This window comes from Athene cunicularia, assembly GCF_003259725.1.
Source record: "Athene cunicularia isolate RWA chromosome 1 unlocalized genomic scaffold, athCun1 chr1_part2, whole genome shotgun sequence".
Taxonomy (NCBI): Eukaryota; Metazoa; Chordata; class Aves; order Strigiformes; family Strigidae; genus Athene; species Athene cunicularia.
In genome coordinates this window covers 55,450,633-55,474,516 of record NW_020799092.1, presented here as the reverse complement: position 1 = coordinate 55,474,516, position 23,884 = coordinate 55,450,633, and the positions used below count along the sequence as shown (strand labels likewise).

General features: G+C 38.8%; 1 protein-coding gene across 1 annotated transcript; it reads right to left on the bottom strand.

Moving 5' to 3' along the window:
• Positions 1–815: 815 nt before the first annotated feature.
• TES (testin LIM domain protein) lies at positions 816–21,893 on the bottom strand. The gene is made up of 6 exons (XM_026841002.1): positions 21,808–21,893; positions 13,949–14,201; positions 7,591–7,926; positions 4,071–4,286; positions 3,376–3,534; positions 816–2,168 (listed from the first exon to the last, which is right to left on the bottom strand). Exons 1-6 carry the CDS (start codon positions 21,891–21,893, stop codon positions 1,977–1,979), a joined length of 1,242 nt encoding a protein of 413 aa, XP_026696803.1. The 3' UTR covers positions 816–1,976.
• Positions 21,894–23,884: the final 1,991 nt, after the last annotated feature.

Here is a 23,884-nt window from a genome sequence, read left to right as displayed (position 1 = left end):
AATAAATGTTAGTGAGTGGGTGAGAACAGGTACACTCAAGACAAACAAAACTCAAGCACTGTTAAGCCATCTTACAATCATTAAATAAGACCTCATCCCACCCTCCAAATGGCACACTCACAGCATGTCCTGCTACAGATCAAAGAGCACTTAAATCTTATCCTAGTGAAGGGTCCTGGTTTTCCTTGGTTTAAAACTGCAAATCTGGGAAGAATACAGCCCCATTGGTACAAGCTGAAAGACGTACATTATTTTGTACATCCTGAGGATCCCTGAGTGATCCCTGTACAGGCTTCCAGAACATGGACCTATAGTTTGCATCTTGATACAGACAACATATAAACTATGTATCTCACACCAGTCTTATTTTTGCAGTACTCAAAGGATCACAATGCACTTTATTTTCTCAGCACATTAGCTCACCTGTGTGAATTCAAAACTTCCTATGCTATGTCCTAAAATATACTTAAGGCCACAGTTTATGTGAACAAAAAGTAAATTCACACAAAGTTCTGGAGTTGTGTATTTGTTGGAACAATACTCATCGTTTTACACCTATAAGCACACAATATTATACAAGACAGTAAGCACTTTACAGTAATACAGGTCTTAAATTTTTTTTGGAAATAAAGTCAAAGCTGGAGAGAAGAATGGAAACATTTCCCCTCCTCTTTGCCTCCCCTAAAGGGGATTCATCAGGACCAGAATTAGTACAGAAGACAAGTGAACAACACTGATTTTTATTTGTAAGTGTTACAACACAGCCACCACAAAACTTGAAAGACCTGAACAAAAGAATTGCATAGATTTAAAAAAAATATTTTTTTTTAGGCCAAAGACTCTCCATTCAGTGTTTGGCACAAAGATAGATAATAAGTTTCACTGTAGATCTGTAATTCTTAAGAAAGAGAACAACACATTTGGTTTATCTACTATGCAAAGCTAATATACAGCTGTGATTTTTTTCACTCAAATACTGGAAGTCTTCCGGGAAAGACTTCTTTGTGCTTTGGTTAAGAACTTATAAATCAAAAGCCTAAGTGTGATCCTTTTACAGAATTACATTCCTGGAAATGCATACAGTATTGTGTGCCACACCCCTCTGATAGAAGGCACAACATATGAAAAGAACATTCATGAAAAAACAGAAGCCAGTTCTGAAAGGATAAGTGACACCCACTAATGCTGGTGGATTTTTAATTTTATTTTTTTTTTTAAATCTGGGCAAGACCTCCTCTTATAATTTCTTCACTTCCCCCCAAAAAATCTGTAAAGTAACTTCAATATTCATAAAATGAAAACTTTTCCAGGCACAAACAATTGTAAGGAAGAGAAACATGAGCCAATACAGTTTTCTATTGGTGCAGAGTTACTTTACAAATGAATGTGAGAGTAATCACTATCCCTCCAGAAGCCATGTGTCAGCAAGCAGCAAGTGGTTACAGGCAACTTTTTTTTTAAGCTTCATTCTCCCTGCAGACTTGAGGTCTAGACAACAAAACTGTATGTGGCAGTAAAGCTGATCATTTTGTCTAAAGTGCTTGATGAAAGCAGGGAAACTATAAAAATGATAAATTAGTGAAACCAAAAGTGAAAGAGTTACATTTATCATACAAAACAAGAAAAATTGGAGTGTTTTCACATTTTCTTCTTCCATTAGACAAGATATAGCAAAAAGATCCTTCACAATGAACAGCTCCCTTAAAGTGTAGATAGTTCATTACACATTTTCTCTTGCATTTCTGGATACAAAGTAATTTGACATAAGACTCAGGAACAATATTCCAAAAAGGAAAGTATTATTATGACTCAGAAATGAAGATTACATAGCAAGTTTTAGTTGGTAAAAAAAAATCTTTGGGAAAATGCTATTTAATACTTCCAATAACTTTAAATGCCCCAATACTATACATTTTACAGTAGAAATGCAAGAGCCTTTGGAACACAGCAATGCTTGGTTCTGTGCATGTCTCCTCTTAAGACATCATCTTTTTCTTACATTCCACTGAGCAAAAGACCATCCCTTCCACGGGCATGAACTTCTGGCCAATTAGACACTTGCTGCAACAGGAACACAAGAAGCATTCCTGTGTAGCATGCCAGTTGAAGTTGTTGTATGTCACACGCTGAACTTCTGGATCTATAGCATTATGACAGCCTTGGCAGATCTGTTCAGAAACAAAATGACACTGAAATGAAGCATACACATCCTCTCTACAAGTCCAATAAAAGCTGGAATTCTTAAATGTTTTTGGAAAAGAGAGGCAAGTGTTAGAAGAAGCCTTTGAAATAAGTCTTAAGTTTTTGATTTTCCTTTATTTTAAAGAAGAGATTCCAATCATAATGCAATCAAGGACCCAAAACAAAATAATAAAAAGCACAGAAGTTAGTTGCTGCTGGGGCTAAACTTATGATGGTTAGGATTTCCCAGTGCCCAAATAATGTTAAAAACCTGTGCCAAACAGCAGGGATCTTCATATATTAACCCATACAGTTCAAAAGATTAGTTACAAATCTTCCTGTGCAGCTGTAAAGCAATACCAAAGAACTAAAGATTACTAGGAAGTCTTGGATGTAATTCATCTTAAAATCTGGTTGCCAAAAATTATCATTTGGATCTCAAGGGAGATAATGTTTTAAGAGGAAAAAAGCCTCTCCAAAAGATAATTCCTCACACCTACCACAGAAGATTATTAACTGCCAGCTGGAGATAACAGTTTTTCCCTCCATTAACTATATAAAACAGTCTAGATGCACATTAGCCTGAACTCCCAACTAACAGCTAGTTCATGGGTAGATATGAATGGGACCATCATCTCAAATCAGACTCCCTAGGAATCAAGAACTACCATCTTTTCTCAGACTTCTAGCTTTATCCTGTCAGTCGCTCTCCTTTATAACTCATTGGGTTAGAAATACAAAGAAACAAAGTAGCTAGATTGCAGTTGCAACTACAGGCTTTTAGCAGAACAGCTGAGGCTGAATCCTGCTGGTCACAATGAACTATGATTGACACAAAATAAATGTTTAGCAGCATTGCTCATCTTCACCAACCTTCCTCCTCTTGCTACAAAATCCTGCTTCACTACTGGCAAAGTTAAAGGTATTTTCAGAACAGCCTCCCCTGTCACCAGTGGCATTTGTTGTCAATTCGAATTGACAATATACCTGTCTGCTTTTAAGGTTGGTTGGGGTGGTTTTTTTTTTTTGGTTTTTTTTTTTTACTTCAAAGGGGAAAAAGATGATCGACTTGAACCTAAACTTGCATTCAGTTTATAGTCAGATACTCCCACACTGGAAGAAAGTAAGAGTTTCAAGCTCTGTAAATGTATGTGCCCTTCTTTCACAGCACCAACACGTCTGTAAGGAACTTACTGCAGCATGGTTCTTCACATAGCAGGGTTTGCAGACTGGCTTGTCATTCACCATTACATAGATTTCCCCAGCCAAAACACAATCACAGTCAAAACAGCAGAAGTGTTTCAGGTGCCAGTTTTGACCTTCTGCTTGAGTATATTCATTGCTGAATATCAACTATTAGGAAGATAGAAACAAATATTAATATATGCATTTGAATAAAGACATCCTCAGGATAGTTCATAATTTCCAAGGAACTCCTGATGATTCCACAGTCTCAAATTATTTCAACAACAAAATGAATGCATTCACTTGTTTGATTGTTTCCCAGAAGCTTCCATTTCATTTTTTGAATCAATAGATGCTGAAGACACCAGGCAGGCTGCTCTCTGTATGCTGCACAAGGTGTAATTTAGTAAGGCGCTCCCCCTAGTGACCCTTCATGGGGAAACAACTGCGTAACTGGGTCTGCACAAACATTTGCACTCATGTACATCCTATGTCTCTCTAGACTGCACAAAATCCCCATCAAATCCAAAGCAAACTATGGATCTTCCTGAATGTGGAGTGTCCATATCAGTTTCAGTTCCTCGCAACTACAAGTAGCTAAAACTGGTGAAGTACGTCATCTCCCTGCACTTACGTGATTACTAAAAATCTTCTCAGGGGAGCAAACCTGTGTGCCAAAACAAAGGACTAAGATTATTTCCTACCTCATCACATCCAGCACAGCGGGGTTTTTCGCTATCACAATAATGTCTTCCACAGTACAGGTTACCATTCTTCCAGAAATAGATCATATCTACTAGAAGTTCACTGCAGGTGCAACAGACAAAACAAGCTGGGTGCCACAATTTGTCATACCCAGCACGTTCTGCGTAGACAGCTGGGTCACCTTCTTTCATGTTCAGTTTGCAGCGATAGCAGGACTGAAAAGAGGTTATTACCAAGTTAAGTATGTTTTTGAAGAGGTACATTTATAACAATTACATATTACTGACATTTAATAAATACCACCTTCCCAGACTGAAATGAAAGCATTAGTTTACTCCCATGACCAGACAGTGGTGTGACATGATGCCACAGGTACAGGTTTAACTAAACAATTCAAGGTGATGCACATTCTACTAACATAGCACTAGGGCTACTTAAAGGGATTATTATTTTTTGCCATATTCACATTCTTGCAACTACAGTCTGGTTCTTAAAAAAACCCCAACAGGCAATTAGAATTAATTTTATAAGCCTTACATACTCGCGAATAAGGAGAGAATAAGGAGACTCCAAAACTAACTACGACTAGAACACACTAGAATGGCTATACTTATAGGTCATGACAAGGTCAAGACATATCTGCATCACTAGTAAGAAAAAAAAATAAAATTGTTAATATTTCAAACTGATCCCGTTTAAAGCTGTGTTCTAGGGATGCTAGTCACTAATGGCTGCTGTCCAACAGTTTGTGATTAATCTTAGGATGGGGAGAATGATTATCGCAAAGGAAATACAAAGTTTATGAACGCAGTAGCTACACCACAAATATATAGTTCCAGAAAGTTCAGTCAGTCTTCTGCCCTATACCTGCTTACAGAGGCGGCTTTGTCATCCAGTCAAAAAACACACGTGGTTTATGTTACTGAAACAAAAATTTTTATCTACAGTTTAATCACCAGTTTGGCATTTCCTGCACTCCAGTTGGTCTGTGGACTGGGCTGAACAGCTTGGGAAGGTTTCCTCTATGATTCACATCACTACAAGCCCAGCCACAAATGGCTTTTTTACTTGTGTATGTGCATATGTATAAAAAAGCCCAAACATATAAAGTGTCTCGGCTGTAAAGCACATTGATCAGATCCCCACACTTGTTTCACACAAGCAATTTCAAAATACACATAGAAAGACATCAAAAGGGAAGGAAGAACAGTTTGGAACAGAATGAAAGAGGAACTAACGAAAGGGAAAGTGTAAATATATATGCATCTAAAGCTTTTTGTCTCTACTTCAGACCTCATACTCCACGAGGAGTCAGATTGGAAGGTTTAGTAGTTGGACCCAGATGAGGGCAAGGCATTTATCTACCATATGCAGGATCCCCAGCCTAGGTGGTTAGAAGGTGCATAAAGAGATTTGCTTCTTTACAAGATGAAAATACGCTGAATATCAATTTTTCTGTTTTTCAGCTTTCAGTCATGGTGAAATGCATTTATTTTTTTTAAACACAGAGGCAATTATTATAGGTATATTTACATTAATAGTGGAGAGCTCATTGTTTACATTTTGTTGTTTTTTAATGAGGTTTAAAAGAATTGCAATCCATTCCTATAATTAAAATTAATTTTTCAAGAGATTACATTTACCACAGCTACAGGAATACATGCTTTCAGACTTAGTCTGAAAGACAACATACATGAAAATTTGGAGAGCAAAGACGCAGAACTAATGGACAGAAAAAAGTGTAGTCAAGGACGGCAATTCTTCTGCAAGGTATTTAGAGCTCTTCTCTGCATTGGTTTATTTTGAACTGTTAAAAAAAAAAGAAGTTGAGATAACGCTATGACATGTAGCTGATACTAAGTCACACTGTAGAAATCAGAAAAAAAACCCTAAAAATAAATATATATTTAAATTCTGACTATTTGGCCCAGGGTAAACTCAGTACCTAACAATAGATAAGCAACTGACATGTTAACTTACACTATGAAACACTTCGAAGTCTCTTTCTAAATCACTGCCCACAGTGATGAGACATGCCTGGCTCAAACGGTAGGAGGTATACTCAGGTACTTGGAAGTGATCAGTAGATGTAATGTAAAAATGAAGCACCTTTAGATACAATTATTCAAGATGTCAGAGTGCCTCCTGCCCTTGACTTGATGTATCCCAAGCCAGTTAGCCAGCAGGGTACAACAGAAGATGTGTATTCCTGTAGGTCTCTTTCAAGGAGACAGGCAAAGAATTGCTGTGGTGAAACTAGAGTAACTCAGCAGAAGAGGCTGAGTTAAGACAAAATGACAGCAACCCAATCAAGACATGAAAAATTAACTTCTTAGTATCTTAGAATCTCTATGACTAGATAATGGCAAAAATAACTGAATAATTAATTTTAGAAAGTAGCTACAGGTAACCAAATGGCACAGCATATGATTGATAAAAGCAAGTGGCCATGTTCAAAGCTAAAACTTAAGTGTTGGGTTTATATTCCATATGAATTACATCAAAAGTAACACACTGTCAGTTTAAAACACAAACAACAACAAAAACACACAAAAAAGCACACCACAACCTCCGATAACACTGAAAGTCATATTCTACAACCATGTTAACAAACTTTTATCTCCATCTAGAACTTGTATATTCATTTCCTATAAGTGACCTGGAGACAACTACATTTTGGTATTCACACATATAATAGCAACATTTCTGGAAAACAAGTTACAGCAGCTTTTGCCACTCTGAAATGAAGGTCTGTCTTCACTAAACGAACTTAATGTTACTTCAGTAATCCTACCCGTATTTTGTTTTCATGATTGGTAGCAGAGACTTGCACAGCAGAGATTAGCAAGTCATGTCAGAAATACTTTATTAAGGCCATAGTTTTAGAAATATCAGTCAAAACTGGGTAATTTTACACAGCTTACTTCTTGTTCTGCTATTACAAGGCAGAAATCAGATGCCAAATTAAAATAAAATATATCAAAATCCTTTTCTTGAATAAAAAAAGAAGGCTAGTCAAAACAGCCATTATACAGCTTGGCTTGTTGAACATGGAAGGGACAGGTGTTACTTTATTATTTCTTAGTTTCTTTTAATTTTAAACAGAATTCGTTAAGTGGATAATTTTGGTGCTCTTCCAAGAAAGAGGAGACAGGCTTCTAAAATTAAACTAAACTCTTCAAGAGGAGAAAAGTGCAGCAATTAGTTCATAAGACTACACAAGTTTCTTGATTATTCTGTGAAAGCCACCCTGCTATACTAGATTTCCAAACTAACATGTTTTTGCAACAAGGATGAAAAGGTCCCCTAGGAAGTTATTTGCTGTAATGCACTAAATACTGTCAGAAACCAGGGTTCTGTGCAGACAATCACAATGTTTTACAGTTCCCCTTCTTTCTTTCCCTCCCCAGATATTCACTATTTCAAGTTAATAAACAAGTTAATTGGGTTAAAATGACCAAAGAGAGTACTCAGATGGCAATATACCTTCTTGTTTTATCCTTCTTGTCTTTTACTTACATACTGAGATGCCTTCCGATCTGGGGACTTGTTCTCCATAGCTCCTACAGCAGCTGAAGTGCCTCTGTCACCACTGTTCAAGTGATTCTTGTCAGTAGCTCTTGTTTCCACTTCACCAGGGAGCTTGACATCTCCTACGCCGAGCGCCTCATTTTTGTACTTCTTCACAAATTGTTCCATCTGCTTAACCTCATTGGGGGAGAGCTCGTGGCATTTTGAAGGATCCTGATCGTGAGCAGGCAGCTGCTTAGCCAACTGCTTCTTCCTGTACTGTGCGCCTTCCGAGCCAGCGACAGGCTGCTTCTCCTTTGGTAGCATCTGCATATACTGTCTAGCCTGAACCAGGAGGAATTAAGATATCAGATGTCACTTCAAATATAGACCCATCCTTTTAAGCAAACACACAACTAAAATAATCTCTACTGTTCTTAGTGACAGTCAAATTTGTCAAAACCAAGGTTCTTTCTATAAACATGGAAACACAGTAGATGGAGATAAAATACAGCAGATGCATTAATTGGCTTCTTCCCAGAGTAAGAGACAGGCTTCCTTTTAATTCTTTTACAACACGCAGAATAGAGTTACTACTTCTCAGAGTAAATAATAACATTTATAGAGCACCTAGTCTCTTCAAAGCTATCTAAAAATACTGATCATCAGTATAGCTTTAAAAAAGTAGAAACTGCAATAGTCTGCCTGGGGCACAAAGCCCACTGCAGAAATAATTCCTGGTAAATCAAGGAAAAAAGCTCTAGTTTTAATAATGCAAAGATAAGCCTAAAAATCTGAATGTTAAGTAACAGTGCTTTAGATGCACAAGTTTTGATTAATTCACTGAAAATGGTATTTTGAAAAATAGGTCACAGATAATGTAATTCCAGCATGGATCACACAACTACTGCAGTACAGTAAACTAGCAATCAAAGTTTGAAAACTGAAGGAAAATCCTCACAAGGCTATCTACCATGTCATCTACTTCTGCTGAAAACGTACTACAAGAGAGCTGTTCTTCCAGATGTCGACACTGACCTTGTTCTTACCATATACAGTAAAAGCTATATGCAGGACTGTGTGTTCCCCTTAATTTTTAAACCACAACATAAATTATTGTAGTATTGTTTTTTCTTTTTTTTGCTTTTAAGCCCACACTCTGTGGCAGGTGCACCTGCGCGATGAAAATGGGGCTTCCTGGCTGCTGAAATGTAGCGCCTGTTGATTTCCTTTTTCAGTGCTCTTGTTCTCAGGGCTTTACAGCAATTGGAGTCCTCAGGGCTGATACTGACCACAGATCAGGTTTGGCTCGGGTATAAATGGAGTCCCCTGGAGCAGTGGGGCTGTGGCTAAGGACTCTCCCCTTGGGTCAGGATGCCACCCAAGGAAATTCCTTAAGCTTTCCTCTATGAGTTGGGATGCTACCCTAAAAAATTCTCCAAGGTTGAGAGCCCTCATTTTTTTAGGTGAGTGACTGATTGTTTTGGGCCATTGCTAAACCCTAGGAGTTTGTGCATTGATAGTTTTGTTCTCCTCTCACAGACATCTGAACCTGTTGCAGAGCGCTGGTCAACTGTGTTGAAAATAAATTTTATTTTGATTATTATTTGCTTATTTGAGAGCTTCCACAACACTTCAATTGGTGTAGTTGCAGGATGTTGGTAGAGGAGTTATTACAGAGGCATAGTTGTGTATCTTCTCCCCCAGGTATACAATGGGTGAAGGAGAAGTGGTTTGATCTGGTAGCAGTTGTAAAAAAGTTGGAACAGAGCTCCAGAAGTTTTGGAGATGGGAGAAGTAAAGGAAACACATGCATCTTCTTAGGTACCTGTGTGATTCAGGTGTAAGATTACTTTGCAGTAGTGAAGAAAGATAATTTAGAAAAATGATTGGAAATTGATTGTTTAAGGACAGAATTGTTAGGAGAGAAAGAAGGTGGCTATTGGAACAAAAAACTGAAATTATGTTGGCATGAGAAAAAAAAAAAAGTGCCAGTATTGTCCAGATTAAAAAATTAATTACAAGTGTAGACCTTGAGGAGTGAAATGAGGACATCTGATGAAAGTAGTTTGGATGAAAAAGAGGAATTGGAGGAAATAAATGTACAACCACTCATTCAAACAGAAAGGCGTATGGGTCCACAAGGCAGGAACCCCTGAAACACTGTCTGTATGAACTCCTGGACAGGACCTGAGCTTAGCAAACTTCACACTAAGTTTTTGTGTAAGCCAGGTGAAACTGAAACAGAGTATTTGGGGAGGGTTTCTTTAAGGGGGTTGGGGTAGGTGGGAATCAAATTCTGTTGAGTGACAATGAGGTGGGAGGGTTCTGGAGTGTTTTTAAGTGACAGGCCAACAGGTAACCAGTCAATAACACCTTCAGAGGCTTACTGGCTGGGGGTGTAGACCTTAAGAAGGGGGAACCTATTACTATCAAGGTGAAGGGACTGTCAGAATTGGCAGTGGGAGCACAAAAGGCTTCTTATATTCAGACAACGTATGAGAGGGAGCAGTATGGAATACTGATTGCTGCACTCGTGGGCCCCAGCCACCTTAGACCTCTCTTTAAAGATACATGTACAGTCCCTTATAGAAAGGGTGCAAAGCACCACTGAACCAGCTGAACTCTCCAACCCCTTTTCTGCTTGTGTTAACATGGGTGGAAGCATTACATGACCTGGTTTCCTGGGGGCTTGAGATGGGATGGATTGACCCAGGTGGTGGCATGGACAGAAATTGGAAGGTTCAGAAGTCAGTCAGAAACTCCACCCTGAGCAGTCTCCTTGCAGGGAGTCTGAACTGCCTAAGGATAGGTCAAGATCACCTTATGATCTAGGAAGGAATGATCTCTGGTGGAAGGCTTAGTACTGGGGGCACTACTGGAGGGAAAACCTGAGAACAAAAGGAAATGAAGGCAACCATGCTCCCTCAAGAAGAGGAATTTAACCCTTCTGTGACATCAAGAGAGTCAAAAAACTAGATGATGTGGTTTAGGGGTTAGGCCACCTACCCTGCATGGTGAATTCTATCAATGGTCTACTGACAAGAAGCCTTATCCCTGTGAGTCCCAGATGGGTAAGTTTAGAATTTTTAACAGATCTAGGGGCCCTAATTTGGGGCCCCTAATATCTTAGACAACAATCCACTGAGTTAGGATTTAAACCATGGAGGAACATTATAAATGTGTGACATGTCCTACAGTGTGAATGCAGTTTTGATTACCAAGGGAAAAGAGGATGACAGCTGTGGAGGCAGCTTTAAGCCCTTATAAGGGAAATATATTAGCATTTGATGTTTTGACAGGTAAACAGTGGTGTTTACTAGATAGCAGAGCATGAAGTTTTGGAGGGAGAGGGACTAGGGTGACTCATGTAAGGATTTTGTATGTTGCTCCTTTATTACTGGAATCTAAAGTAACGCATGTCTCTCAATATTTATTGCCAACTGCTGTCAAACAGGATATTTTACAGATATTTATGATCTCTCTTTTCTCAAGATCATTGTCATATACATTCATTCCCCTTATAATTCTCCAGTTTGGCCAGTCCATAAACCAGATGGGGGGTGGTGGCTAACAATTGATTATCGGGGACTGAATAGCAACGTTCCACCTTTAACAGGTGCTGTCCCAAATATAACATCAATAGCAACAGCAGAGGCAGCTGCTCATCCATGGATGACTCTTTAGATGTTAAAGATAGATTTTGGTTAGATTTTTTTTGATTCCCCCAAGGAAAAAGGATAAGTCTTAGTTTGTCTTTACTTGGGAACAGACACAATATACCTTTGATTCCCACAATATAAACATTTCCTCACTATTGCTCATAATGCTTTGGCCAAACTTCATGGTGGAAGTGCTGTCAGATGTCCATGTGTATCAGTACATAGATGACAGTTTGGTTGGTGGAGATCCTAAAGAACTGGTAGGGCAAGTAGTTGAAACCATTTGGGACATGTTAACTAAGAATAGGCCCTCTAAATGTCAAGATCCTGGGAAAGAAACTTTTTAGGAGCTTGGTGGGTGGCTTGAGCAGTTGCAGTACCTGATGATACTCCATTAGTTATTGAAAAGGGAAAAATTGTAGGTAATAAGGCAGATTTACAGCAGCTGCTAGGTATGTTGGGTTACTGGAGAAAGCATATACAAAGGTTTTTGGTGATTGATCATCTTTTGTGATCTGCTTTGGAAAAGCAGAGTGAGGTTGGACTTTACAGCCAGAGACCCCCAATATGTTAAAGGACAAACTTAAGACTTATTGGAGATTGGGGCCCTTACTCCAACAGGATGCACTGGGGGGAATGGGGATTTGCAGAATATGCCTCCAGCTATTGAGGTGTATTTCAGAAGGGACTGTGGGGTCCAGCTAAGTCTTTGCTATTTTCTTCTGCTTCATTTAAGGAAACTGAGCAGCAGTATTCAGAGTGGGAAAAGGGGCTTCTCTCAGTTAGTAGGGCAGTTAAGGAAGCAAAGAGGTTATACACCACACAGGATATTGTTGTACAAGGCCCCTTCCTTCTTTTAAATTTGATTCTTAAGGGATCACCTCCTTGTGAAAGGGTAGCCCAGAAGGCCACAGTATATAAGTGGTATGCTTATTTAGAGAGAGTTAGTTACTGCAATTAAGAGAGGGTCCAGTTAAAGTCTCCAAACTCTAACAGGCTATAAATCCAGATTACTCAGAGGAAAAAGATCTGCTATGAGTGTTGGTCCCAGGGGTGGCCCATGTCAATGAAGATGTATGAAGCAGTTCTTATGGCTTGTCTGCAACATCAAGTGAAGGTTAAGGCTAATCATCCAAACCAAGCCATGGCCCAGCATATTAAACATGGTAAGGTGCTCTGGAGCACCCAGCAAGTTGATCATATTGGTCCTTTGAATCCATCTCATGGAAAGAAATACATCTTGGTAGGAGTAGAGGTGGTGTCAGGACTAACTATGGCTACAGCTGTTGGCACATCTACCAGACACCAAGCAGTGAGTTTTGCAAGGATGGGTTAGTATCTTGCCCATCCCTGATGGTATTCAAAGTGACAACAGATCATGTTTCACAGCTAGAGTGGTGCAAGACTGGGCATGAGAAAAAGGTATCAGATGGGTGTTTCATACACTGTATTATCCTCAGGCCAATGGCACAGTTGAGTGGACTGAAAGTTCGATTAAGAGACACGTCAATGTCTCACAACATAACTGGAACAGAGTTATCACAAGTGGGCTTTTTATTGTTATTAACTGCTGTAGAAATTATGGGAACCCACAGATATGAGCATTTTTTCCTATGGGGTTACTGGATGGTGATACTCCTATATTTAACAATCACAAGGGCCAGTTCCCATTGAAAATAGACGTAGGCTAACCTGTTATTGTAAAGTTACCTTTGACTGGCATTGTGCCTATGACCTTAGTAAAACCTAGGGGTTTACATGCCTGGGAGGCCTCAGATAAAAGTGGAAGAACTCACCATATTAGTGCCAAATGGATAAATTCCTGACTTTTAACTTGATGCCTGAGTTTTAATCAGAGGCCTTAGTTCTGTTTTCTTTTAGGATTTTGGAAAAGCAAATGGTTTTAGCATCCCTACTAGCAACTGATCCATATGGACAATCAAAATGTGGATAATACCACAGTGGTGAACAAGTTTTGTGAACTTGGCGTTTCAGAAAAACATCATTGAACTTGGTGTTATTAAGGGAAGAAAGTGTATTTGTCCTAACTGTGCTAATGTCATTTTAGGTCAACAAATGAAGAAAGTGGCCAGAGACTCAGTGACTGTTGCTGTATTAATCATTAATTGATTGACCTAGATATATTTGAATTTTCTTTGTTAGAATGATTAGTTTCCTTCAATTTTGTTTATAATAGATTACATTAGTGTTTAAGTAGTGAAGTCCATGTTAGAGTACATGTTTTGAGATTTGTTTATGTAACCATCTAGGAATGATGATCCACAAGAAGCACTGAAGCCTTACTGGGACTGCACTCCCTTTTAACCTTGGAGGCAAGAAGTGACTGTGCCACCACTTCAAAAAAAACAGTCAAATCATGACTGTGGTCATGGGGTGGACTGCATGCATACATGCAAATTTTTCAAGTTCACAAAAAAAAGGCAGGTTAGAGAAATTGAACTCCAGGGATTTATCAGATAATGCTTAATCCTATCTATTATAAACCACCTCATCTCCCCACTTCAAGTATTTTTAGACAAGCATCTGTATCTGCAAGATGACAGAGGCAAGACTCATTAAAGAGTATTGTCAGTTTTGAGGAAAAAGAAGACTACAAGAGGCAAATTTATCCTTCTGGTAAGCTCTACTTTTAATCTCCCATCAAGTCTTGCCTTGAACATGAAGAAAAAGTGAGTTGGACTTACAAGTGTCTGATTCTGAACGGGAGGAGCCCACTCATAAGTCACAGTATTGATGGATATGTTCTTCTTGGCTGGCACAGGATTAGTCAGTATCATTACATTGCGTTTATACATGGGAATGCTGTCATTCTTCAGCTTTGCAATAAGGGTTGTGTATTTTGTATCTTCAAAGAGTTTCCCCACTTTCCGATCTTCCTCATTGCTTGTGAGGACATCATGCTCTTCCTGGCCACATTTGCAGTTGCGGCATATTTTTCTGAAATTTATAGAAACAGCAACCAAGTTAGTCTCAGCTGAAAATTACATACCACACATGCTGAATGCATTGTATTATAACAACATCACTGGGAACCCAAACCCATGTTTTCAGTGCTTTGATTAGGGAATACTGCAGAATAACTTACATATGTCAAACACCTCTTTATTTCTCCTGTTGTCTTAAGAATATCCTTATTTACATTCTTTGTTTGCAGAGACATAAAATAAATATCAACTACACAAATGCATTTTGAATATGATGCTCTATCATTCCTTCTGGTACCGAGATGTAACTATTACACACATGTTTTATCACCCATCTACCAGATTTACTATGGGTAATCACCCATCAGTTAACTTAAATGCATCAACATGATCCCCCCCAGTAATAATTTAATTGAGCTTTTAGTTTTTCAGGTTCTCTTCACACATTCAAAATTACACACACTATACTATTTTCTTCATACGGATTTCACTGTATCCACAATAGTTGGTTATCACAGGGTTGCTATGAAGTAGAAACAAGTATTTCCTAGAAAGGAAAAGAATGCCTATAGCCATATATACAGTGTAGTTGCAGCAAGTTCTGTTCAAAGTTCACCATTTAAAAGAGAAGATGAAAGTAAAAAGTTTATATGGACAAAGCCTTTCTAACAGCTGTGAACCAAGTCAGAAGTATCCTGGCACGTGCTGTTCAGAGAATTTTTCACAGATAACATCCTTAAAAGGTAGAAGGTTTTACTTGGATATAAACAGTATTCTTTCACATACAACACATTTGAACTCCTTTGATTAAAGGGATATTAGATAGCAGTGTATTACCTTAAGCATAATTAAGCAATTCACATATAATAAACAGAACCTTGGCTTAGACAAGCTAGTTTACTATTTTATTAATCACTTCCCCAGAACTTCAGTATATGGAAATCAGTGAAGCTGGATGTTAACTAAAGGTTCTTATTAGAGCCTGAGAAAAACAGATCAACCTTCTGGATCTCTAGAGTTTGAAGAAGTAGTAATATTTTACCCTGTTATTTATTCTTCACATAGCAAATAGCATAAAACTACTCCATATAACATTCTTCTCAACCCTGCTTGCCAAAACCCATCTAACTCTTGTATTGTTCTGCATCTTGCTTTCTAAAGTCTTGAAGACAAGATGCATGCCTTATCTTAAGGCACCTAACAGGTACATGACAAGAACATGACATGACTGCAACAGGCCCCTTAGGTGATGGGAAAGGAAGGAAGAAGAAATACCTGCATATAACTGGTCATGGGAAGTCATGAATAGCCAGCTCCCCAAGATATGCCCTACATACGTACAGCAGTTTGACATGGGGAACTATCATTGTTTGATGGATGCTGCTCTGGGCATGTGATTACCATAACTTATGGTTGCTGTATAAACTAGTTTATGAAGTTCACTCCAAATAAAAATAGCTAACTGCATTAGAGATGAGCCACTCTAAATAAGCAAAATAAGATCATTAAGCAGAACAAACTGCTTTGCAACACAAAAACCTCAAGATATTTGGAGTGTAGGCTGTCTCACAGCTTTCATGACTTCCAACTCACTTTACAACAGGAAAGATGCACAGAATTTCAAAATTGATACTCATCTGGATACTTAGCAATCTCAGTTTACCGAAACATTCAAACATGAACTAGCATTGCCCATTAAGCCTAAATACTGTACTATGCAGCTGAAACACTTGCAACAAAAATCTTGAAAGGTCTTCAGCATCAGTCTACACAAGTCCTTTACCTAGGTAATTAGAGACTACTTATATACTAATAAAGCAAATTTATATTCACTTTGCTCATCTTTTAAAGTGTGAACATGATTATACCTTATTACCAACTCTGTCATGTCTTCTGAGATCCAGTATGAGGTGACAGAATCAGACCTTACTTTTTGCAGGTTTAATTCATTACATCACCATGACCATCATGCAGCTATATGCCTCACAGCACACATGCAACTTGAATTCAAGTAGATCATCCATTTGAACTATTTTCTTCACTTTTTCAAATTAAGTCTTTAGCAACATTTAGCAAAACCCCCTAGTTTTAGTCTTGCCTCTTAACAGGAGGTGATTGAATAATGTTGGTGAACGAATAGACATTCTCAGGTAACCTGCACAGACTCATGCAAGTATAGTCTCGCTGTCCAGAACTGCTCTGTTTGCAAACCAGAACTCAGTAAGAACAATTCATATTGTTGTACTGCCTGTGTGGTCATAGCAGCTGCATGACAGTTTGTGCAGCTCACCCCACTCCATACAATATCCAGCTACAGCAAAGCAGCATCAACAACTTGCAGAGACTAGACCATTCATAACAGCTATGGTGGAAGTCTTCCCCTGAGACTGTCACACTGGAAAAGCCGCAAGGGCACCTTATTTTTGCTCATGCTACATGAAATTGCATTTGGCCTACACAGAGTTTGCAAAAAAGCTGTTACAGAGGCTATGTTACATAGTTACACGTGTAGTGGTCCTGGCAATTAGAGCTTGTGATAATTAATCCAAATGCAGGAGAAAGCAATCCAGGGAGAATGTGAAGAATGCTGACTCACAACTGATGTCAGTGTTTCTCAGTAAACTGAAGGAAAGTCCCCGAGGCTGTTGCCATTTCCCCTCCGCTCCTTAAGGCTCCCCTGAATCTCAGCCACATGAAGATGTCTGTACACTGCTAAAAGCCAAAATAAGGTTTCCTGTCCTGATTTAAGATCCCTTTTTCTTGAATAATTTTCAGTCCTAAGAGATATCTGAGTGACATTATACACATAACTCTTCCTGCATAGTACTGTTTACAATTTAGTCATACCTTCTTCCACTTGCCATATCAGAGGTCAGTTCATTTATCAATGTCCCTTCAGCAGAAGTGATATGGCAAATTACTTCTACTTAGAACAGATGGGCTGGTTATTTCTTTGACTACAATACAGCTATCTTAATGAAACTACCCCATCCCATTACCTCAAACTTAGACTCCACAAGTCTGATTACTGACACCTGATTTTTATTTTTGGTGTTAAAGCAAACACCTCACATGTGCCACAAAAATCAGTTGCTATGATACCCACAGACACAGACATATATATATATAAATATATAATATGTATAGACAGACAAATATATAAAATATGTATAGATTTAACTATCTCCTTTGGCTCTATCAAGACAACAGGCAGTGAGAATTTCTTGTCCTCTCCACCTGCATTGTCAAAGAGATTTTCCCTTCACTTGAGGGCATTCAACAAGATCTCTGCTGAAGAGGGTATAAAGGACTCCTGATGATGTGTTCACAGCTCTCAGGACTTCAGCAAAGGAGAGGAGTGTTCCTCCAGCCAAATCTCAGCAATCTGGAAAGTTTTTCCCCTTCAAAACATAGAAGATATGGAGAAAACTTCAAAATATGCAGAATGAAAAGTTGCATATCATTGTAAAATGTACTAGACTGTGCCTCGATTCCAGGTCTTGGGTGAGTAGAAGGAGGAAGAAAGAAGGTAAACAGATTACACACTCTTCCCCCAAGCTAGTGAGTTCCTGTGTCCTGGAGGTCTACTAACAGTAAGGATCAAAGACTTCCAAGTTCCTTCTCCAAAACCAGATGTCAGCCATCCTCCTACTTTTCTGTGGTTTGGTGTATGGAGAGGAAAAAGAAGTTGGATCATTACTCTTCCTATACTGGCTTTGCAGTGGCTCACATTGACAGGAGGCAGCAGCTGCAAGCACACAGCAGCTCTCAACAAATACAATGTAAGTCCTGAGGCTTGTCCCCTCCACACAGAAAGACTAATCTTTTCCTATGATTCCTTCTGTTTTCTTTCTATTAATGCAGCTATAGTAATTGCAAACATTTTGAACTGTGCCTCGGTACTTTCCTGTCAGCTGTAGTATCAGAAACTGTTAAAGCCAACTTAAAGCTCTCCATGCCTTCCAGTGATTGTATCTGTGCAGAGACACAGATGCTGAAAAAGGCCATTTCCAAACTTAAGATTCTTGTCTCCAGAAGCTTTTTAATAGCTTGGCAAGCTGCACTGGAGAAAGGTATCATCTTCTGATATATACACAACCAAGATAAATCAGAACTTTCCCTCCTGCTTTTAGCAACTTCTGACTCTTGTCCCACCCTTCTCTCTAGTGAGAAACATATTCCCAAAAAGCAAACACTATCTGAGCAGAAGTCTTACTGCCAGCCTGGCCTTCAAGTTTTGTGGGGGCATTCTGCAGTCTGAAAGAAGTCTTAACACCTGAACTGAGAAGACACTGCCTACTGCTGCTGCTACACTTGGACACATGATTCTGAGGACAATTTTAAAAGCAAAGAGCTATTAACACACTAAGATAAAGTAGGTAATTGTTTACTGTTCAACTACCACTGTAGACCATGGCTCTCACTGTATTTATTGTGCTCAGCTCACAACACTGAGGCTTTCAGAACTTCAAAGTTTAGAAACAGATTTTACTAATGGCTTTGTTTGCCACCATTTCTATACTAGCCTAAAGTAACAGTTCTGCATCTATATAACTATCCCACACACTGTGCCAAAAATAACAGCACAAAGTACTTAAAGATTACCTTCCACCCCAGGAAAGGTATTTTCCAAGTGCTTCCAGTATAAAGAACAGCGGAGCAACTCAGTGTTAAAACCCTGCTACTAGATAGGTATAACTCGGATTTTTTTTTTTTTTGTGTGTGCACTTTCCAATCTGACTTCCCAAAGGCAGAATTGAGGCCCCTTTGTACAGAAATACAGAAAAAAAAATTACATCTTAGCTCTCTGAGGTACACCAGATATTTCACATATCAGGTCAAGAGTTACACGATCTGCTGGAGCTCCTCAGCTCCACCCAGGAGAGGGCACTGTCTCCCTTACACAGACCACAGCAAGGACTGCTACCTGCAAACACAACTGCTGCCTGTGATGGATCTGGCTGGCATGGAGGTCACTTTCTTCATAATGCCCATATGGTGCTGCACTTTGGATTTGTGGCTAAAACTGCATTGATAGCACTTGCAGTTCTGGCACAGTGTCAAGGCTTTGTCTTTTTTGGACTCTGCCTCCACCTCAGCAAGCAAGCTGTGGGTGGGCAAGAGCTGGGAGTGAGGGTGTAGGGGTGTGTGTGTGCACAGCTGACAAACTGGCCAGAGGGGTACTCCATACTATATAATGTCATGCTCAGCAATAAGACAGGGACAGAAGATGAAGGCAGCAGTGGACACTGCTTGAAGACTGGTTGGGTCTGCTCATGGGAGGTGGCGAATGACCGCCTTTGCATCCCTTGTCTTGTTGCCAGCTTCCTTCACCTATTAAATGGACTTTGACCCACAACTTTTCTCAGTGTTGTTCTTCCTTTTCACTCCCCCACCCTACTGCGAGGGGACAGGGAGTCAACAACTGTGGGGGTGCTTGGCTGCTGGCTGGGCTCAACCCACCACAGCTATTCTTCCTCCCAGGATGCAGCAGTATCTCTTAACTACAATCTCTACTTCAACACCTATCTGAGTAATAGTGAAATTAGTGATTGAACTTGAACATTCATGTTATAAAGACAATATTCTGTCCACTTGTGCTACAGTTTGCTTATAGAGTTTCAGGTTTTAAGGCTAACATGACAGGTATTTGGAATCCATCCCTTTCTGTCCAAGTGGTAGACTCCCAAAATCTCTGTACCATGCAAAGCATAGTTTTTTTTCCTTTGAAAATTCTTTACACAAAACTGATTTCAGACTTCAGATTCCCACCCTTACTGATCCCAGTAGTAATTCTGCTAAAGAAACAGTTGCTTTCTAACCCATTCTTGAATTGCCTTAATGACTGACTTTTCAACTGTTTCAGAAATGTGCCACATTTGTTTGACACTGAGATGATGCTTCTCAGACAACTTTCAACCACCTTATTTACCCTAAACAGTCACTGGTTTTATTTGTTTTTCTTATGTGCTCTTTAATCCACTGCTGTCTACAAGCTCCTGCTTTCTAGGAGAGAGTGCTCTGAGAAGCTATGTATTCAGTACCTGGCACAATGAGCCCTAATCACAGAGGCACAGTAAAATGTGTATAAAAAAAATACACACACAGAAGCAGACACATTCTAACTTGGTAATCATGCTATTATGTAATTAAATCACTTCAGATGTTTTATTTCTTTTTATCTCAAGTTTTTTTCCTGTTAAAGAATAAGCTAGGAATTGCAAGGTCTAATAATGGAAACTAAAAAACAAAAAACAAAGAGTTAAGAAAAAGTTAAGACTGATTTTTTTTTCCTCACCCACTTGTGATTTCCCAGTCACACTGACTCTGAACAAGGAGCTTTCTCTCAAGTAGAAAGTGACATAGTTTCTCGTCTAACCATGGATAAAAAATACTATTTCCTTGTACAATTTATTTTGAAACATAGTCTTTCCATAAATTAATAATTTCTTTTATCTTTAGATGATCACATTTGTGTACTACCACTTCTTGCTCCATATCATTATTTTTAAGTTGCTTCTATAGCTACATATGTAACAAAGAAGCTGTATCCTCATTAACTTATAGCAAGTTTTTGCTGTGGTCTGTTTCTCTGGTTATTTTTTAAACTGAGTCTCAGCTGCAGTCAAATACTTCAGCCAAGATGTAAAAACTCCAAGGCCTTATCTGCACCTGATGCCACTATGGCTGTGGATGTAAAGACTACCTTAAAAAAACCCCCAAAATAAAACCCCACTGCACATAGTTATGTCTGTAGCTAAACAGCACTGGTGAAATGTAATCATTTTCATTGCTAGTATGTGCTAATGTGACTAATTATTTTTATGTCCTTTTCCAGGCTGTTCATGTTGAAGTTTTTGGTTTTGTTGTTTTTTAAATTAGAATCAGTAAACTACATCTTAAAGCACACCCAGTATAATCAGTGAAGTGGGCTAGCTAGATATATACATGAATATACATATATACATCTTGTTTCAGTAAAACAAGAAAGGTCTTAATGAAATACAAAGTTTCTGGAGAAGCAGTGGCACAGACCACAGCATAGACTCACAGACCACAGCATAGACTATCTACGCTACTATCATCAATTCCCATTGGTTTAGGAACAGTGCAAAGGCCAAATACTATCTAACTTGCTTGAATTATGACACCTCTTTTCCCTCTAAGTCGTTTGTAGACATATACAAAGTTTCAATGTGTTTTCAACATAGATAATTTTACCTAAAATCTCAGATCAAAGCTTACATATTTGCTCAGGAGCTCAGAAAACTTTTTATTACTGAGATAAAGCATACTTCTTCCCTGTCATCTCTCTTACTGTAGGGATAGAGATGTTTTTACAAACTTACTTCAATCATTTACTAAACTAAAGCATGTGCTTCAGTAGAATTACTACTGTTGATTTCAGTGCAGATGAAATGTTCATAAGCAATTACATACTTAAACACTCTGTTGTAATGCAGCTGAGAAGCCCTGGCCCTGAACCTAGACATAGTTGTCTTTAAAGCATCTGAATAGCTTAATTGAAAAGAGAACAAAAGCTGTTACTTACATATTTCCATACATGTGCTGAAATCTGCAGTAGAGTCACATCTTAAGAGACATCTGATGTCACTTACCTCCAGAAATGAAGCTCAAATCCTTCACACTTATCCTTGCACTTTAAGCAGGGGGCACCAAATCCTTGCTCATGGCCCAAGCCCATCTGTATACAGATTAAGATGACTACAGTCAGCTTCAAGAAATATGCTGTATGAATGTTCTTACTGCTACCTTTATAATCTTCAATCCATGACTAAAACAACAGATTAAGTATTTGACAAAGATGACATCAGGACAGTATTTTGGAGCCCACTCACCTTTCTATTGTGCCTACATAAGTGACAGTGTTCTCATAAGCATTCACAGGGTTGAGCTAGCAGACAATTAACCTTAGCCAAATCCAAGCATTTTTCTGATGACTTTTCTGTCCAGCCTATCTTGCTCTGCAAGCTTCACACAAGGGAAGAAGCAGATTCTTTGCAGCTCTTACTTAAGTCCGTGGCTGTGAAACCACAGTGAGAGGCCATAAAACCTAAAGTCAAAGGACATTTAACCCAGCTGTGAAGACAAAGTGATTTGCATACAACTTGGCAAAATACAGGAGATTAAGAAAGAAATAAACAGACCCCACATTTATATGCACTAACCTAGGCATCTGATAGATGTTTCCTTTATTTTTAAGTGCCTAGTCTAATATTCCTGAGTATATTTGAGACTGCTCTGATAGTGATCAAGAGGACAACACACCCTTCACAATTACGTTTCAGCTGGACTAATACCAGCTTACTTTCTGAGAAGAAACAGCACAGTTAACAAAAGCAAATACCATAAATCATATGCAAACTGTTTCATGGAAAAAGATTAAAAGGACAGGTGACCAATTCATAATGCAGGAAAAATCTGAGAGAATATGAAAACCAGCATGGAGTAAAGGCCATGTATTCACACAATATATCAACAGATCAGCAAATTTAAGTGAGTAACAGCCACTGGAAGTTTGAGGTGAAAAAACAGATACTAAGCACCATAACTTATACATTCATATAACACAGTAAATTTAAAATGCCTCACTCCCAATTCTTTAAACCTTTGGGGAACGTTGCCCTTAAATCAGACAGATGAAGGACCATGGAACTGCAGCCACAGTTGGGTGTGTAAACTTAGGCTCAACAAGAAGGGAACCCATCCCCACACTCTCACCCTTCACTCCAGCAGCATGAGGAACACTCAGTTAGCTGTGGGTAGACACAGTGGGAGGGATGGTCATCGCAAAGGAGACATCTCACCTGAAGTTTGGCTTTTACCATGAATGAAAAGTGAGCTAGAGCTGACAAGTCCTGCTACTAATCTTAGTTCTGGTGACAATAATACAATGACAGGGTTAATCAGATGCTGTGATACATTTTTACTGATAATTAGTTTGCATTTTAGTCTGAGAAGTCGTAATACTATTGTTGTATGTATAAGGATATAAACAGCTCAACTTTCAACTTGCTTCTGTGCAAAATGAACAGATTATTCACAAACCACTTGCTGAATACTGAACAAATGACAAGACGCAGGAAAGACCATGCTTTCAGTTATTTTTATATTTGAAGGACTGCTGCCTCCACAGTAATTAGACATCCCCAAGGAAATTACAAAACTTCCCTGCAGATTATGGTCTATTTAGAGAGAAGAGATACTTTGGCTGCTATTAAGCTACCACTTGCAACTGCAGGGATTGACAGAAGAACATGGAAATACTGCTTCCTTTCTAATCTGCAAAAAGAAATACAAGCCTGCTGTGAACATGGTGACATCTTTATCAGCCTAAGGACTCAAGTTCACATGCTATAGGCACTAACATGAAGCCAGACCAGTAGACATCTAAAATAATCATAACTTTAAAGATTAAGCTTTCTTTCATCAATTACATTTTCGTTTATGTTGGATATTTAAAGCCAGTGGGTTAATAAAAGTTTGTGTCCACTGAAGATGGGTGTTTACAGGGGTCTTCTGATCTGGAATCCAGAGCCCCACCATACACTTCATGCACACACACCATACATCAGAAAACAAATGACCACTCTTGTCAAGTGACACACAAAGAGAACAAAATGTTGGCCAGGACATTCTCTAAAGAGAAAGAAGCTAATACAACACTCCCCCCCC

Excerpts from the sequence above, each read along its gene's own strand:
- TES (XM_026841002.1), bottom strand. The coding sequence starts at position 21,893 with ATGGGCTTGGGCCATGAGCAAGGATTTGGTGCCCCCTGCTTAAAGTGC. Across the intron at positions 14,202-21,807 it reads TTTGAGCTTCATTTCTGGAG|AAAAATATGCCGCAACTGCA; the intron begins GTAAGTGACATC and ends TATAAATTTCAG. Across the intron at positions 4,287-7,590 it reads ATCGGAAGGCATCTCAGTAT|TCCTGCTATCGCTGCAAACT; the intron begins GTAAGTAAAAGA and ends ACCTCTTTTCAG.